Below are 17,011 nucleotides of genomic sequence, written 5' to 3'. Positions count from 1 at the left end.
ATTCAGTGGTTAAATTGTTGCATTGTTAATGCCAAAAATATAGCCGTTGGCCACTACCGAACCCACATGCCCTTACCGTGGAATGAATAATGACGAAGTTCAGTGATGCAGGCACAGAGGTGCTTCCAACTCCTCGTCTTCTTAATGGAATGGCCAATCTATTATACAAGATACAGCGTTGTATATATTGGATCAGGCAGAGGTGATAGCATGATGCTTACAAATTCTCAGGCCTTCTTTCTAATAGTGCTGTAAAGTTTGTGCCAGACTTATTCCGCCTAGTAAGGAATCGTCCCTAGTAATTTTGTGAATTCAAAATAAAAAAACCTGGAGCTTATAAATTTTGTAGAGGTGGAACCAAATGGTGGAATGCGTGGTCAAATGAGTTTCCTACAGCGATCGCTGCTACTTAAAGCACGTGAGTAGATAAAATTCCCATTAAGGCGGTTTAATTTTGCCTAAGCTGAGGAATACGAATTTTATTGATAAAAGTTAACTGACACCTAGTTTTGCCTGGATTTGCTCTCCATTCCTATTAGCCCTTAAATATTCCCCACCGTTATCAACATTGCTAAGCAACGTCTGCATCACCGACATTGCCATTGTTATTGTTGCCAAATGAGGTTGCCTTGATCTTCTTGGAATAAGCCTTCCCTTTTCCGCTATACGGATGCTGAGTTACTTAAACTCCAATTATTCTAATAAACGCGCTTTTCTATATCAGTTGTCCCACTACCTGATTCTGTGTCTGACCTTCATGGTGCACTCGATTTAGCGAGATTATCACTGACGACCCAAACCATAATTTTCTACAGGCGATAGTACGCAAGGAAGCGATTCCAGCACGACAAATAAGAAATACTAAGTCACCCAATTTCACAACAATTATATCATGAACGGATTTGAGGAAGTGCAATAAAAGCAAAGAAGTTTCAATAACGCTAATATGAATCTTCGAGCAACATGCATCGGTCCACTTTCCAGAGAGTCTTCAGGCTTATTAGTTTATTAGTACGCAAAAAAGTCACATTTCTGAATACCCTAATCATATATAACTACAAAACTTAGGCGGTATCACTATCGACAGCAAAAAAAGCAAACGCGCAACACTTGGCAGTACCTCATAATGAATTTGGGTTTATTCGCTGTGGTAGAACTAAGCGAAATAGACTACCAGAACTGTCGTGAGTCACGGTATCACTAAAGCTGACCATACCAACCCGTCCATGTACTAACCACACAACCAATGAGTACCTTATCTTAAATGATAAGTGGAAAACACGCTTCAAGCTGGAATATTTTCTAACATTGTAGATATCCTATCCTGTAAAACACGACTGACGAATCACAAATTGGAGGGAAGTAATTGCCACTGGCTGAACACAAATTATTGGACCATTTAGTTTATAAGATTGGTGGCCCTTTGTCGTCGAAACTACATAAATACAATAAACCTACCCTAAATACTGCACACCACTTCTGCCTAATTTTGGCATTAAACCATCGCATCGAGAAGCCTCGTCGGGTCGTAGCACAGCGTATATTCCAGGAGGTTTACCCCATACAGGAAGGCAGTTCTGAATTTGTTGAGACTTGAGCTTTGAAACCCCCACAACGGAGATATTGCAGGCACGCTACCACGAGGCTGGAAGAAATAACTTTCCGGTGACCTAAGTGTAGTAAATCAAAAGTGTATTGTTTTCAAATTAAAGAATTTCTTTTAAAAAGTAAGTTTCTTTGCTTACCCATAAATTTTTAAACAATTAATATCTTGTGAGACATTACAGAACAAGTGCTTGCAATCTTGCCTTTAAAGTGAGATTACCCTTCTGCAAGTTTTACCATAACATAAATAAAATGCACATCTAAAATTGGCAATTATAATCTTTAGTGCATTAGCACACTATCAAATGTCAATTTAAACCTTTCTTCTGCCTCATTCTTCAGTTGTTTTGGCGCTCATTGCGTTGTGCTTCATCACAACAAGTAAGGCATACATATTAACGTTATTTATTCACTCGATATGCTAACTAACACCTTTATTTTGGCATAAAACGGCTCATGTACTAGAATTACATCTAGGTTTATGACAGCTTATTTTTTGCTCCTGTTGCGGCGCACAGTACAAGTATCAGCTGTCTAGGCCAAGATGGCGAATTCAAATAAAGCGAGAGTTCCCCCTGATTTCTCATCAAATCTAGCACAATTGTATCGAAGCGTGTATACATCGGAACCAATACAACTTTTGCCACTGTCGTGGAACTCTAAAGACCGCCTACTTAATGTCAAACTTTCACAATTCGCGTTAACGATAACGTGCACTGCTGACACTTCTGCCTCTCGTCACAGTACATATTGTTTCTTCTTAACCTAAGTTCTTGCTTAGATCCAATTTCAGAGTTGCCTACAGTAAAGGCTGATCATCCTATACCTGTAAGTGCCGGGATATACTACTTCGAGACAACTATTGCTAGCTTTAAGCCAAATTGGTAAGATTGAGTTCTAAATACATTTGGGCTTTAGCACTGTTATGATCGGCGTCGCCTCGAGACGAGCAAGCAAATTTTCAGGTACGTACTCTTTCCTCTTCGCAGTGAGCATTCTACTTCGAGCCAAGTGAAACTAGAGTTCGGTCATTTTAGCTCAAAAGCGCGCTTTTGAAGTTTTGCTTCTTAGATTTTTAGTTGAGTTGAGTAGGCTATAAGCTCTAATCACAGATTGTTTGGTGTTATAGCGTGTCGCCTTTGTTTAACATAATCCCATCCCAATTATTTTTACCCCTTATTTGTATCAGTTTTCGTTGCCACTTCTCGTGTTTTGTTACATTTGTCGTAATATTTTGGTCCTCGACCTGGTGCAGTACTTATTACCAGTTTTTCTCCAACCCTGAACTACAAGTGCCCCCTTTTTTTAGGATGGGATTCTTCCTCTTTCGGTTATCATAGTGATGGCTCACTGTATCACCATACTACTCCAACTCCATTTGGTCCCAAGTTCTGTGAACAAGACATAATCGGTTGTGGAGTGGACCTCATAACCAAGTCACTGTTTTACACTCGAAATGGGGAATTTTTGGGCAAAGCCTTTGAAGGAAAATTACCTGTAAGCGGAAAATTCCATCATTTACACTCTATTTACCTAATCCGTCAATGCTTGGAGCAGGTTCTCGAGACCTATTTTAGCAACCTTACCAACGCTACTGTAGTACTATGTATATTACTCAACCTCTATATAAGTAGCCGGTGGCATAATGTGGCGACTTGGCATGTCTCAAGTCTTTTGGTTTATCATAATGCATTGCCTTTGCAAACACACGCGTTACTTGCCTCATTGTTAGCTGAAGACAATATATTTTAGGTATATTTATGTATTGTTAGGAGTGTATCACGGAGTCCCATCTACTCGGGTTGACTTTGAACCCGATTTTTTCTTATTCTACGTCCGAAATTCCAGCGCCAAATTTTCTAATCCGTGGATGTATCTTAATCTGCATTTCAACCTGTGGTATACGTCATGTAACTATGGTTGAAAGAAGAATGTTTTGTCCACGGTTTTTCACCCACCATTTATCTTCGGTTGGTCTAAATCGTTTGTACCCTCCCCATTCCATTTTCCCTCCTTCAGGTATCAGCCATACCCGACCTCTACCCCGTGATTGCCCTGGACGGACAGGGCTGTCGCGTTACCACAAATTTCGGCGATCAGCCCTTCTTCTACCCCTTCAAACGTCACATTGCCGAGGAACGGGAGGCGCATGAGAATCGACTCATTGGTGCCCTGAGCAAGGATTTTATTGACGTTAAGATGCGAGAGTAAGCAGTCTTAATTGTGGAATCCGACAGCTTATTGCAAATCATTATTTCAACGCATGCCTGTGGGTGTTTGCTTACGGTCATTAAGAAGTTCATGAGTTTTAGTTGACAGCTTTTTCCCCAAAACAGCTGCAACCACCACAAGTGACACGTGTTGTGAGCCGATAACAGCATTTACGTGGCACAGGAAAGGCGTTTTAATAGCAATTTACACCTCATGAATGGATTCGACTGGGCTCAAATTGTGTCCAGTGCTCTCAAGAAAAAACGTCTTAAGCTTACCCTCGCTCATACTTTGTGTACTTACTCTGGCCTTTGGCAACCACAGCCAAATGAAAGCCCTTCAGGTTTGTTGTACTGATAGAAGGGTAGTGAAGTGACACCATTGGGGTGTAATAAATGTATGTATGGTTAATCTGGCGATGTAAATACATTCAATATTGTCATCTGTTTATCTTTATGCACTTTTTTCGATGTGAGGAACATTCGCGCTGCCAACATAACAGAGCGCCTCTTGCTTGTGAAAATTCTAGTGACTTCTTGATTAGCTTGAAATCTATGTGGATGATACGCAATTATCGTTGTTACTTTTTAAAACAGTATCGTTTAAATATTTCTGTACAGAACTAAATAAACTTCTTAACGTGACTGAAAGTTTATGCTGTTTTCGGTGCAGCTCGTTCCATTGACTTGTTTTCACTTGTGGGGCCTTGGAAAATTCATGCAATTGTTTATGTGAATGTATTATAAAGCAGTGGAGAGATGTGGGTCACTTTGTTAGTACAATACTGTTTATTGTACTTTTTCCTATTTCCCTGTTGTTTTGCATTCTCATTATAAGATATCCTTTGAGCGGCTCTAATGAATGCTATTAGAGCATGTCCGCTCTACGAGCCGGGTTTGTATTTGTTCCAGAGCTAGCTGAGGATGTAGAAGTTTCTGACAAGATGTGCTGTATAGCATCCGGAGAAGGTGTGATGGCGGAATATCGCACAGCCCAAAAATAGCCAAAAAGTGGGTTTCGGTTGATGAATCATGCAACAGCAGGCGTATTGTCCTCAGAGAGATCTTCCATTCCTGATAAGAATGGATACCTACCTGTCACTCCTGACGCATCAGACTAACGCATGATTGGCGTGGGTGCTATAAAAACTCCGTGCCTTTGGGACTACCTGCCAGCCGACTTGGGAAGAGAGCTAACACTTGAATTCCAACGTTTGTCAAATGGACGAACGTATCATTTGGCCGTCTTGGGGCGACCCACCTACCACCACGCGCACTCCACTCTTCTGAGGCACGCACCACTTCATACCCAAAAAAACTGATTGCTCTGTGTGCGTGTGTGTGTGTGAATGGTAGACTGCAGGCGCAATCGTTCACGATGCTTTATTCACTTACCGGAGACAGAACCACAGTAGCGCCTGAGATCTCTACGCTTGATACAACTCGAAGACCTGCCAGATAAGGTTCGTCTTCCTCTTCTGCACTTTATAATGGGAGGCAGATATCACCACATCCTCATCTTATACCCTCCATATCCTTTTTTTAGCCTAATTTCAGTGCTCTCATTTTCGTATTCCCTTTCGTGTCCACTTTATCACTCCTTTTTTTGAATTCGGTGTCGGCGGGTGTTACCTTTCCCCTCCTCAGGTCGGATGTTAGCTATTTTTACGATGTTAGCCTAAGTGTTACCAAAATTAACACCCATCCGCACCCACCATTATCACGTTTGTGTGTTACTTCAATCGTCTTACGTGATGTGTGTTTGACTGTTTATGAGTTCTGGTTGCACCAACTTGATTGATTGAGGTTAAAACACCGCAACAGATGCAGGTTATTCTTTTTTTGAAGATGATTCCACTTTCTGGTTCTTGAGTAGCTTGTCTTTAGGCGGAGCGCATCCTTTTTTCAGTGTGGTGGTCGATTTCCTCCCTGTGGTAGGATGCCGTGCTCGCACAGTATCCCAAATCAAAAGTGTTTAATATATCGCCATTTTTACTCCTCTTATTTAAATTACCTCCGTTCTACGCCTCGGCTATGCGACACCATATTCTTAATTAACCAGGTTCTCGGGTAAATCGACACCCAAAGCCATCCAGGTGTTTTATTGTTCTGATATGAAGTCCAACGAACCCATTCAAACGTTACTTAAAGTTTTCAGGCTCCGAACATCCTGTGCCCTTTCTTCGTTGTTTCAGACTCAACAAGTTTCTTAAAAACACGATTTTGTGCTACCATAGTTATCGTAAACTAGTAAAGATGTCACTCGCGTATTTGTGACTCCGGAGTCAGGTGAGAAAGTGGGGACGTCACTTATGAGAGCCTGGTAGCAAATTTCACATCCTCATATTTCTAAGCTCTACCGTGTATGAAAAAGGGTTTAAGATGGTGTCCCTCAAGACGGCCAACCGTTTTCCTTTTTACCCGGACATTAAGGGGATGTAAACGTGCCCATTTGATGTCACCTCTGTTAGGGGACGAAAAGGTCAGCACTTGGTTGAACTTTTAGCAAGTGATTTAATAATGCCATCGCTCATTACAGTCTCACGTTAGCAAAATGAATTCCCGTTTTTTTTTCTTGAAACACTTTCACGGCTCTAGTGGATCCGATCGACCGACCAACTGACCAGTGAAGGTGGGTATCGGTTGTGGTTTGGCTGCAGAAACTGAATACATTATTCATCTTGTGTTCGCTGCCTTTTTTATGTCATGCCCTTCGATCTCTGCAATGCTGTCTTCCCTCCCACCTACTGTTGAGGGCTCAAATGCCTCTCATTTGAGGCTTGTTAACTTTTTTGGCATTACTAAACATTCTTAAATTAACGATGCCTGAATTCTCCCCCATGGAATGCACAAGGAACTGTCTTTATTAAATCCTTGATTAACGTTACACTGAATGAGTTTTAGTGTGTTAGGAGGTTATTTGATCGACAAGCACTTCGGAGTTGCATCAATTACTGAATTGGAGTGTTCGCGGCCTAATTTCCCCATTAATTCAAATCCCCAATCCTAAAACGAGCGGTTTTTTTAAAGCTAAGTTGTTGAATAGTAATTTTTCGGATAAAGTACAATATTGATAAGTTTTTAGTCGTGCATCACACGATTCGCCCCACCAGTGATGGTAAATGTTTTTCTTTGTTGCAAACAACATTCAGAAACCCGTGATCCAGATTCGTACTTTATTTGAGGTCTTCGTACGCCAGCACCAAGAAAATATGGTTGGGTTGCGGTTAACTGTCTGCTCGCCCTAACTTTATTTTGCTCTGACGCGGAGTAATTGTCAGTTTAGATAAACAGACAGAGGTCACGCGGTGGGACTTTGGGTGAGGAGGTCTCGTAATTGCCCTACCCATCCACTTTTTAGTCTGGTCGCTGGCTACCTCGTCCACCACGGCTACATCGACTCGGCACGGGTCTTCTCCCGCTGGACAAGTTTCGGCGAATCGGGCTCCTCGGCAAAGAAGACACGGAATGAGGAGGCGGTGGAGGGGGCTAAGGATAACGCAGACGGGAATGAGGAGACGGAAGAGGAGGCCTCCCTCCCCGGATTTGCTAGCATGCAACATCGTCGCAGTCTGAGAACTTTCTGCCACCGATGTCAGTACGGGCGTGTTGCTAGCACCCTCACCGCCCTGTATCCAAACATTGTGGAACGCTATCCTGAGCTCATTTTACAATTGCGCTGCCGTCAGCTCGTTGAAATGGTTAGTCTTTGCATTAATTTGCGCTGTTGCATGTAAATTTGGAAGTAGAAGCAGAGCTTCATGCAAACGGCCTGGGGGACTCCAGTGACTCCCGTCTTATTTTGAGCTCTCTGTACTCCCTCTTTCATATCAGTCTTTCAATAAGATGATATTATGATATTTTATTTCAATGGGAGAATTTATAGATTTCACGATAGCTGTACAAGGTAACCAAGTAGTTTTGGAAGGCTTCTTACATCCTCTAACTTGAAGCATTCACCATCATAATCTACCATCCCTTCCACTCCTACAAGAAGTTTTGTCTAAAGTAGCAAGCAACCACGCATGGCCCCAGCCACCTCCACTCCGTGTGTGATTGCTCAGGTGGTAAGGATGATGCAATGTCTGCCTCCCATTTCAAAGTGTTAATCTTCTCACCAGCCAATTTTGCAATATGGGGTCTTGCGAATAAGAAGTTCTGACTGCGAATCTGGTGACTTCTTTGAGCTATGTTGAAATGCATCGCTGGCACACCTGTGGTTTGGTCTCCAGTAAATAAATAATTTATTGTAAAAGATTGCGTCTGCGATCACACAAAGCAATCAGTCTTCTGGGTATGGAATAGTGCGTAACTTAGGTGTATGGAGTACCCATAGTGGTAAATGGGTCATTCCGGGACAACCAGCTGACATGTTCATTCACTTGACGTGGGTTAGAATTCCATTGTTAGCTCTCTTGCCAGGTCGACTAGCAGATAGTCTCAAATGCACGGAGTTTTTATAACGCACGTGGTAGATAGGAGGATAGTCTCTGAAGCCTTATCATCATGACTCGAGTGAGACATAATTGAAAACTCTGCCCGATACGTTAATTTCAAGTTATTTTACTACTTCTGGAAGAAGTGTCAATACGCCTGCCTCCTTTCGTTCTCGACAGTGAGTTCGCTTTTCATCGCTGCTTTGACGTTTGTTTTGGTCGCCAAGTGAAATGATGTGCGCAGGTCTTGCCGCGTGGTCCAGAAAATTCCGCTGCGCCTTCGACCTGGTGCGGCACTCAACTCTTCTATGTGGGTCACCAGAGGAGAGTTGTCTCGGCATGCGCTAGCCCTTCGATGTTTCAGATCTTTGTGACAGATTGGGTTCACCATTCTAGTTAGGGTAGATCTGCTTCTCATTTAATTACACTGCGGATTAGTTGTAGGTCGATCAGACGTTCAACTCACTGGTCAATAATCACAGGAATGACTGCTGTAGCTTGAAAGTAACCAGGTGGACATACTATCATCGCAGCTGAGCGCCTCAGCACCGTACTGTGCTGTTTGATGTCTTCTAGAGATGAGTGCGGACGTCCACGCTCTACCGCTTTTGCCTGCAATCTTGATTAACGACATGTGGAGTGACTCACAACATATGCGTCGGTTCTCATGGTTACTAATAGGATCGCGTGTGGTTCCTCCACGACAGCAGTTGGACTTCAAAGCCCCTCGTACATGCATAAATTGTTTCTGCGGTGTCATCGCTTTTAGATGTACCGGCATTCAGAACAACGCTCCAGCCATCCTTTGTCTTCCAGCGACTCCAAACTTCAGCAAACCATGGGAGGCAGTCGCAAACGCCCCTGTACAACGAATACCTCGGCCTGTTGTCGCACCAGTGAATCAGTGCCCACTCTAGCCACCTGCGATGACGACCGGTCCGTGAGCAAGTACCTTCACACTGACAGTCCGCCAGACGTGGATGATCAGGTATTCGCCAGCCTAACTTTTTGTCCGTAAACCTTAATTTAATGCACTTGCTGCTAGTGTTTTAAGTGAAAGTCGGCTACTATGACCCTCGAAATGATCGTTCTTTCTGCACTTCCATAGCATTTTTTTCCACGGCTCGTCCAACCCTGTGGGAATACGCGAGCCCATGCTGTCAGCTAATACTCCGATCATTTTAGAGCCGTCGTTACCTTTGGTAAAAAAAAGGTACCAATTTTGGTCTGTTTGTTAGGCCTCTACTATCCTCAAGTACCTGGAGCGTTTTAGCCCTGAATGAGGGATGACATTCTGCTCTGTTTTGAATATGCAATGCGTCTACTTATTGAGGGAATAACCTGCCTGTCATTCGTAGCAAGAATCGACAAGTCTAGATAGAATGACCAGAACTAGAACGAAGACTTTTTAATGTCTAGCGGTCTTGGTTGAGACGTCAGTCTTTGCTTGTTAGTTTCTAACTCCAATCGACGAATTGGTATTTTTTTGTCCGCGCGTACCCTCATTAACAGGAAGAGCTGGATTGGATGAATACCAGTTCCCTTTTACCTAGCCTGTAAGGGATGAATTAGTTGGACTGAGAGAGCATTATCGTCCTCCCTTTGCTCATTTCTTCCAAGGCTCACTTCCCAAATCCTGGTTCTTCGGCTGCCACCTCCTGTGACGCAATGGACATCGACAGCAGTCTCGCGTTTGAGGCCAATGGTAACCACCCTCCTCACTCCCAGTTCTGTTCCGAGGATCAACAGTTGTATGGAGTGTCAACTGACGCCCCATCCTTTTCTGCTACCGCCACCAATGAGGCAGAACAGCTAATGCCCTGCGAATTGTATGATGACGATGATGATGGCTTTGGCATTACTGGGGATCTCAGTCAACAACATGAGGCCCTGGAACCCATCCCCATGGAGATGGAAAGTGCCGGCAGTGAGTACACTCCTCTTTAGGCCGTGACGATCGAGTGGCGCAAGTGGATGCCCGAAAGGTCCACCCGATACGCCACTTACCTTGACCTTATCGACCACTCTTCCTCATTTAATGCCCGAGGTGGTCGAGTTGAAGTGTCCTAATGTAACGAAGGTTGTGCATCTCGGGTTTGATTGATTCGTTTGTCACGTCCCTTCATTACTGCGCAGTTGTCATTAATCAACGTAATTTTTTATGAACTCATTTTTTCGGATACTCGGAATTGTTTCTCCCACTATTTACATATCTCCATGGTATTATCGCAGGCAGCTCTATGGTTGATACTGTTGAAAAAGAATTACTTTGACAGTTTCAATAATCCTTCTGCTGTAAAGGCGTCACAGATAGCAAGCTATTCCTACCAGGTACCTTCTCCTTCTTCCATAACCTGCTGGAGTAGTATTTAACCAACGAAAATCCAAATTGGTCCGTCTCTGGAATTATCCATGCATAAGTTATCAGACCTACCAACCCACGAAGGTGGGGTGGGTGGAGCTCCATGCTGCCGTTATGAAGGCCAAATTGTGGATGGTTGTTTATTCCACATGTCCAATTAAAGCGAGCCTGGTTCTGCTGCACTTCAGTGTGTTGATTGTGTGTCCATTGCCTCGTATAGACGAATTTGTCATCCAGTCTGTGCGGGAACGAGGGCAGTCTTATTCGGCACTGAACTTTGCGTGTCTTGCCTTGTCTAGTTAACCTGATTTTCTCCCGTATGGGCGGTTTAACATCACGCCACTTTTTGTAGGTGATCGCGCATCAACGCCTGCCTTTACCACCGCTCCTCCAAAAGGCATGGTCTCTCAGAGTTCCTCCTCTCTAGAGGGCAATGCTGAAGAGAAGAATCGTCTCCTACGACAAATCCAATTCAGTCGCTCCTTGGTGGATTTAGCAAAGCAGGTGAAAGATAAATGCGGCTCCCTGTCTCCAGAAACAGAGCATCTTCTGCAAGTGGGTTGTGTTGAAATGCCTTTCGGTGGTGTGACGCTGATGGTGATATTTTGTGTACAATCCCAATACTCTCTTTTGGTGCCTCTTCCTGTTTAGCAATCGGTGAGTTTGATGGCCTACCCTTCGCCCTCGTCCCCTGAGTGTCCCCTGAGGTGCCTTCTTGATCCATCTTGGCGAGATAACATCGCCAGCCTTATCAACAGTGCAATTTTAAGTGAGTTTATTCCTCCTTTTTTGCCACTTTTTTTCCTATTGTCATGTGTTACTTTGGGGATTGTGAAGGTGCTACGTTCGTCTTAATCAGCTTTACTACTAATGCATTCACTTGCATGGTTTATTTTTTGGTAGTACTTTTACTAAACTACGTAATAAGGCATACTGCTGCTGGAGAAGTTCTTTTTGCTAATAAACAAGGGCTGGGAGGCTGTTATTAGGTATGAGCTTTCGGTTCTACCACCAGGCGTTACTAAATTCGCATTCCTTTTTGTTACAGCGCTGTGTGAATCTGTTATGTTTATTTCATGACTTGCCGCCAGCAGTAGCTATTTAAAAGCACCAACTGCTTGAACTAACTTCCTGACTCCTTTTTCCCCAAGTTGTACCTTTATATCAGCGTTTTGCTAATCTTTGTCGTGTGTTCCTCTAATGATTGTGACCTTCGAATGCAATGGTAGTATTGTGGACAAAATTTCGGCCTTACCGAGTTGGTTGATAGGGCTCGGACAATCAGTTTCCTATGCTTACTTGAGGTAAGAGCTCCATCCACTATGTTGCGGAAACCTGTGCTTCCCATCTCATCATTGGGACAGAGATTCTAATTACTCAAACTAACCTGCCCGCTCTTCTTACCAGCGACATTGCTAAGGTTTTTTTAATTCGCCTGCGAGAATTTGTGCGGTTTGCAATCGTATAGGGTCCTACGATGACATCATAACTTGTGGGAACTTTTTACATGACTTTTTTACTACAAGGTGTGGATAGGTATACGTCAGTCTATCGGTATCGCACGCCTCATGTGGACTCTTCGTGTTGCCGAATCTGGCGGATGCCATTCCAGCTCGTCCACTTTGCATAGCGAGTTCGCCTCCGTTGCAGCGCTGCAGAAGCTGCTCACGGAATGTGGTTGACAAGACCTACGCTATTTGACTCTTGTGGTGAATCACTTGAAGGTGAATGCATCACTTTCAAGAACGCCTTCTTCTCTATTGGCAGATAAGAAGGAAGATTTGTGCACCACTGTTGATGTGTTAAAGTGACCCAAGAGCGGCAATGTGAAGAACACATTTCAATTATCTTCACCTTGAGTGATAAAACACTTTGTTCGCGCATATCAGCTATCTAAGTTGTCGAGGCCGCAGCGCAAACGGGTGGTAAAGAATACCACTACTTTTTCCTATTTTAAGCGATCTGTGAATTTGGCAGTGTTTGCTGGCTTCTTTGTTTTGATGGGCAATGGTTTGTATTCCACACTTCCTCTAGCGAACGAACGATCTACTTCTAAGATAGGCACAAGCCAACAGCTAGAAGACTATGCTTACCTTGTATGTGCGTGTGTGTGTGTGGACTTATGACGCAATTATTCACTCGCTAAGAACCTAACCGAAATTATGCCAATGTTTTGTTTATCTACTTCATGCGGTTTGAAGATGTGCAAGAAAAATTGCCCTTTAGAAGCAATGAGAAGAAAGACTTCGCCCTGTGCGTAAATTTCACACCGTTGCATAACTGACTCTCGGGGCGATCTGCGCATTGGGATGAAATGGAAAGATACTGCCTCATCCTCTGTGTTTCTTTGTCCTTTGATTGTTATCATCCTTTTCGGCATCGTAAATGGACCAGAAAATTGGAAACCAGAAATGAGGATGGCTAGGATTGAGTTTTTGTTTCTAGGAGCCGTGATACAGGACCATCTGACATTTGTAATGTAAAATTTGCTAAAAACATGTCTATGCTCTTTCCTTTATACTTTCGCGTAGATGTGTTACCTTCGGATGCCGCTGTTGCGAATAGGACTCCTTTCGTCTCGATCGTTCTTGAAGGTATCACTGAATGGCACACCCGGACGCTGGCTTTCTAATATGGCTGTAGAACTTTTTGTTACCCTTAACTGGTGGACGATTGCGCAGTTGTGTTCCCTCTTTTGTACTGGCTTGCTTATCTGGTTCAGTAGTTGTCACATCTGTAGAGGCCAAGGTATTGTTAAAGGGATTTCCTCTCTCCCTCTCTCCATTGAGAGATTTATTTACCCGTCAGTGCCACCTACTTGTGCAATACGGCTTTCGGTGCCTTTTTTGCGTAATGCACAATCTGTAAAGCCTCTTCTATGTGTTTTCTGGTTGTAATATAGAGCGGATAAGTGGTAGTAATTGCCGTTGCCCCATTTCAATTCAATTCATGTTGTTTGCTGCTCATTTTGCAAACTTTCAGCCGAGGCGCATCATCTTCCACCCCAACCCGCAATAGAACAGGCGTTGTATGCCCTGCAAAAATGCTTTGCCAATCGTGAGTTTCAAGAGGCTCAAATCCTGGGCCACTTCCTTCTCTACCACCTCTCCCCATCCAAATACACCACGGAGATTCGTCTGCAACACACTGCTTCCTCGCCTCCTCCCTCCCAGATCCCGGCAGCATTCCACTCCAGTGAGTCTTCTAACGGACGACAGGAGATGGCCTTACAGACGAATAATAACAACTCCGCGGGAAGCAGTGAGCGCATTCCTAATGGTCGTGCTAGCCCACCGAAACGACACCTCTTCACCCCACCCTCTTCGAACGGTTCCCGAAGGCATTGGCGTCGAAGACATACTCCTGCCGGCAACTCTGGTTCACGCCCCGTTATGCGGTATGCACCTGTGGAGACCCTGCCTTCTTCAGACGAGGACGAGGTAGAGGACATCTCCATGGAGGAGGGGGTACAATTGCATCACCATGAGGAGCTTGAAGATGATCACGAGGAGATCGAGTCATTAGATGAGGAGGCTGAAGTGGAACTGATGACTGCGACGATGGAAGAAGATGGATTCGAGGAGGATGTAGAACAGAATGCTGAAGAAAATGACGATGACGATGACGACGACGAGGATGAAGAAGTGGATGAAGACGAAGAAGAGGATGATGACGATGACGAAGAAGAGGAAGAGGAAGAAGAGGTAGTAGAAAATGAGGCTGAAGAAGAACTCTCTCCTCAAAGGGAGACTTTTAGCTCGTTTTTTACGGAAGGCAGGATCCTTAGACGCACTGGTGGTGAGTGCTCTTTTGGTCACCTTTTTAAGTGTCTGTTAGTCACAGAAATCAAAATTTGTAATCGGACGTCACACTTGGGTATCCTGTGTCAAAAAAGACTCGATTTTCGACATGAGTGTGACTGCATTTCTTTGCGTAGCTCGAGATGACGGCAGTGGTGGACGATCACGTGGATCCACTGGAGCAACGAATTCTGGTCGTCGTGGTGAGTCTTTCGGCGCCTATACCTCCGAGGTCTCTCGTCTACCTGGTACTCGGCCGCGTCGCTACTCCCGCCTCGTTAGTGGTGGCGGCAGCGTTGGTCGCAGCGCCCCGTCTTCAAGATCATCCCGACGAAGCGACAACGCCTCTGCCGGCAACGCCAACAATAATAGCAACAATAATCAGTAGAGTCTTTCTCAACTCCTGTATTATAGCTCGCGTGGATTGTTCTTCCCCTCTCCCGGCATCTAGCAAACCATTCGCCGTTTCCTTACTGATTGTTTGTCCTTCCCCCCCTCCCCATTTTCTCTGCTCACACAAAACCACCACAATTTTGTCCCTCTGCCCTACACTACCACGCTCTTGCTACCTACTACTCATGCTATATGCATATATCGCAATATTTACAACGGGTGGTTCTGCTTTATGGCGGCTGTTGTAGCTGTGTTTGCTTGTATTTCGGGAGTGGTTGTTGTCAAAGCTGTTACGGCTGCCAAAATCACTCGTGATGAAATATAAGTGGAATTTGCAGGGGTCAGGCCATTGTTGCAATAACTTTTCTTCTTTATTCTTGTTCTCCTTTGATGTATTCTAGGCTTTTATCGAAGCTCTTAGATAATCACAGTTATTTTGCATCGGTGGCATAGGTGGTTCGGAGTTTTTGGATTGCCACCGGCAAGAGGTGGAATCGGTTCCGTCTTTTTTTCCGTGCCATTAGGGATGTCTGAAGTGGCTTTTTATTAACTTTGGGAGGATCAGATTTTTTAAATACTGAGTTTGACAGTTTGGAGCTTGTAAATAAAGTGTAAGACTTGCCGGTAAGCATGGGGCAGATAACCCAAGACAAAATCACCCTATGAAGGACTCTGATTGGCTGCTTGCCAGTCCAGCCCTTCTCGTTAGCCAATCACGTTCCAAGGTCGTGTCCCGGCTCGACTAATTTTGCTATGCAGAATCCCAACTGGAGCAAGTATTTCAGTGATTAGGTTTTTAACAGTGTGCCGTTAATGATTCTCCTCTTGTTTTAAGTCTGCTTTTATCCCCTATTAACAGATTGTCCCTCTGGATATGATGTGGTGTTGACTTGTGCATCGTTTGTGTACTTTAGTTATGTCATGTGGATGCTTAGACGGCTTCTCGGATCAAGGCAACTGTTTCGCTTTCACTGGAGGGTAAGCTGTTTTCTAGAACCTTTCAATCCTTGAATATCAGCGATGGAGGCTGCTACACATGCGCCGTTTTCACGAGGGTGTTTGTGTGCCTCGTTCCGATGGGGCTTATCCGCTTTGGATCTTGAGGTGCATAGGTGCCACTTTTACTAGTGTGCTTGTTTATGGGATCTTTGTCCCTGGCAGGATTTAATAATTCCGCGGAACGTCCACCACCAGTGCCAAAGAGATTTGCGAAAATTGTGCCATCTGGAGACCGGGACCACTTTTGGAGAAATGCAGTTTTTACAACCGACACTGAAAAGCCTGGATAGCCCCCTAACTTTGTGAGGTAATCACTTCCGGCAGACATCCCCCTACGCAGCGACTCCGGCCAATGTTTTTTCGGGGATGGGGCCTAGTCAGGGGGACGACTCGCCATCTACCCAAATTCAGCCGTCATGCCGATGCGTCTTAACAACCAGTCGAGCCAGTTAATAGATAAGAGATTTCAGAAGCCCGTATCTCTAAATATTCAAGTCCCTAGGAGTGCCTCTGAAACGCCACACCGCCCCGAAACATGGCGCTAGGACGCCCATTCCCACGCTACCATAATTCAAGTGAGCTTTCCTACCAACTGACGACGCATCGCTTTACCTACAATGCCCACAAAATTCGCCCACAAGGTAGTAAACCTTATTCAACTAGTCGAAGAAATCCGTTTCACCCTTTCCCATTTTACGCTGAGATGCGTTGTAACCTTGGAGGTGGATGACAATTGGCACTATCGTAAAACTTGAACGACGATCACACAGATCTAAATTATGCAATACTCACGCCCTTACCGTTTGCGTTGTTTGACTGACTTGTTTTAGTGCGGCACCCGCGAGCTGATTTACAACAAGAAATTCAGCAGTACGGTGCAAGATTACGATGAAAAGCCCAAGCAGCCGACGAAACCACGAGTGAAGGAATCAAACGAGCAGCACAATCACGACGAGCAACCAGGAGCCTATAACCGGAGTCTATTCGATCCCCGATATCTGGCTGAAGTGTACCGAGAGTTTTACCGTGAACTTGCAAATGCTTATGCTGGATTTGTAAATGGATTCAAAAAGTATAAGTAATTAAAGTGGTACGGAAAGTACTTTCAAGAATGCCTCTGTACCACCAACCGTTTGCAAAAGAGGAGATAGACAAATGGATCAAGCAAATGCATTTATCTGTACACGCAGCACGGAAGGAGTTGCC

At 44.3% G+C, this 17,011-nt stretch overlaps 1 protein-coding gene across 1 annotated transcript; it reads left to right on the top strand. All coding sequences in view use genetic code 11, as the record gives it.

Annotated features, from left to right (window-relative positions):
- Positions 1-2,149: 2,149 nt before the first annotated feature.
- EGR_09901 (Ran-binding protein) lies at positions 2,150-16,887 on the top strand (the record flags this gene model as incomplete). Its single annotated transcript, XM_024499150.1, has 14 exons — positions 2,150-2,348; positions 2,387-2,489; positions 2,524-2,570; positions 2,915-3,102; positions 3,625-3,812; positions 7,177-7,516; positions 9,021-9,239; positions 9,872-10,178; positions 10,966-11,168; positions 11,265-11,382; positions 13,596-14,411; positions 14,551-14,797; positions 15,721-15,784; positions 16,636-16,887. 14 exons carry the CDS (start codon positions 2,150-2,152, stop codon positions 16,885-16,887), a joined length of 3,291 nt encoding a protein of 1,096 aa, XP_024346434.1.
- Positions 16,888-17,011: the final 124 nt, after the last annotated feature.

This window comes from Echinococcus granulosus (assembly GCF_000524195.1).
Source record: "Echinococcus granulosus chromosome Unknown EG_S00174, whole genome shotgun sequence".
Lineage (NCBI taxonomy): Eukaryota > Metazoa > Platyhelminthes > Cestoda > Cyclophyllidea > Taeniidae > Echinococcus > Echinococcus granulosus.
Note: the sequence above shows the minus strand (reverse complement) of the source record. Positions and strands in the feature narration are given on the sequence as shown.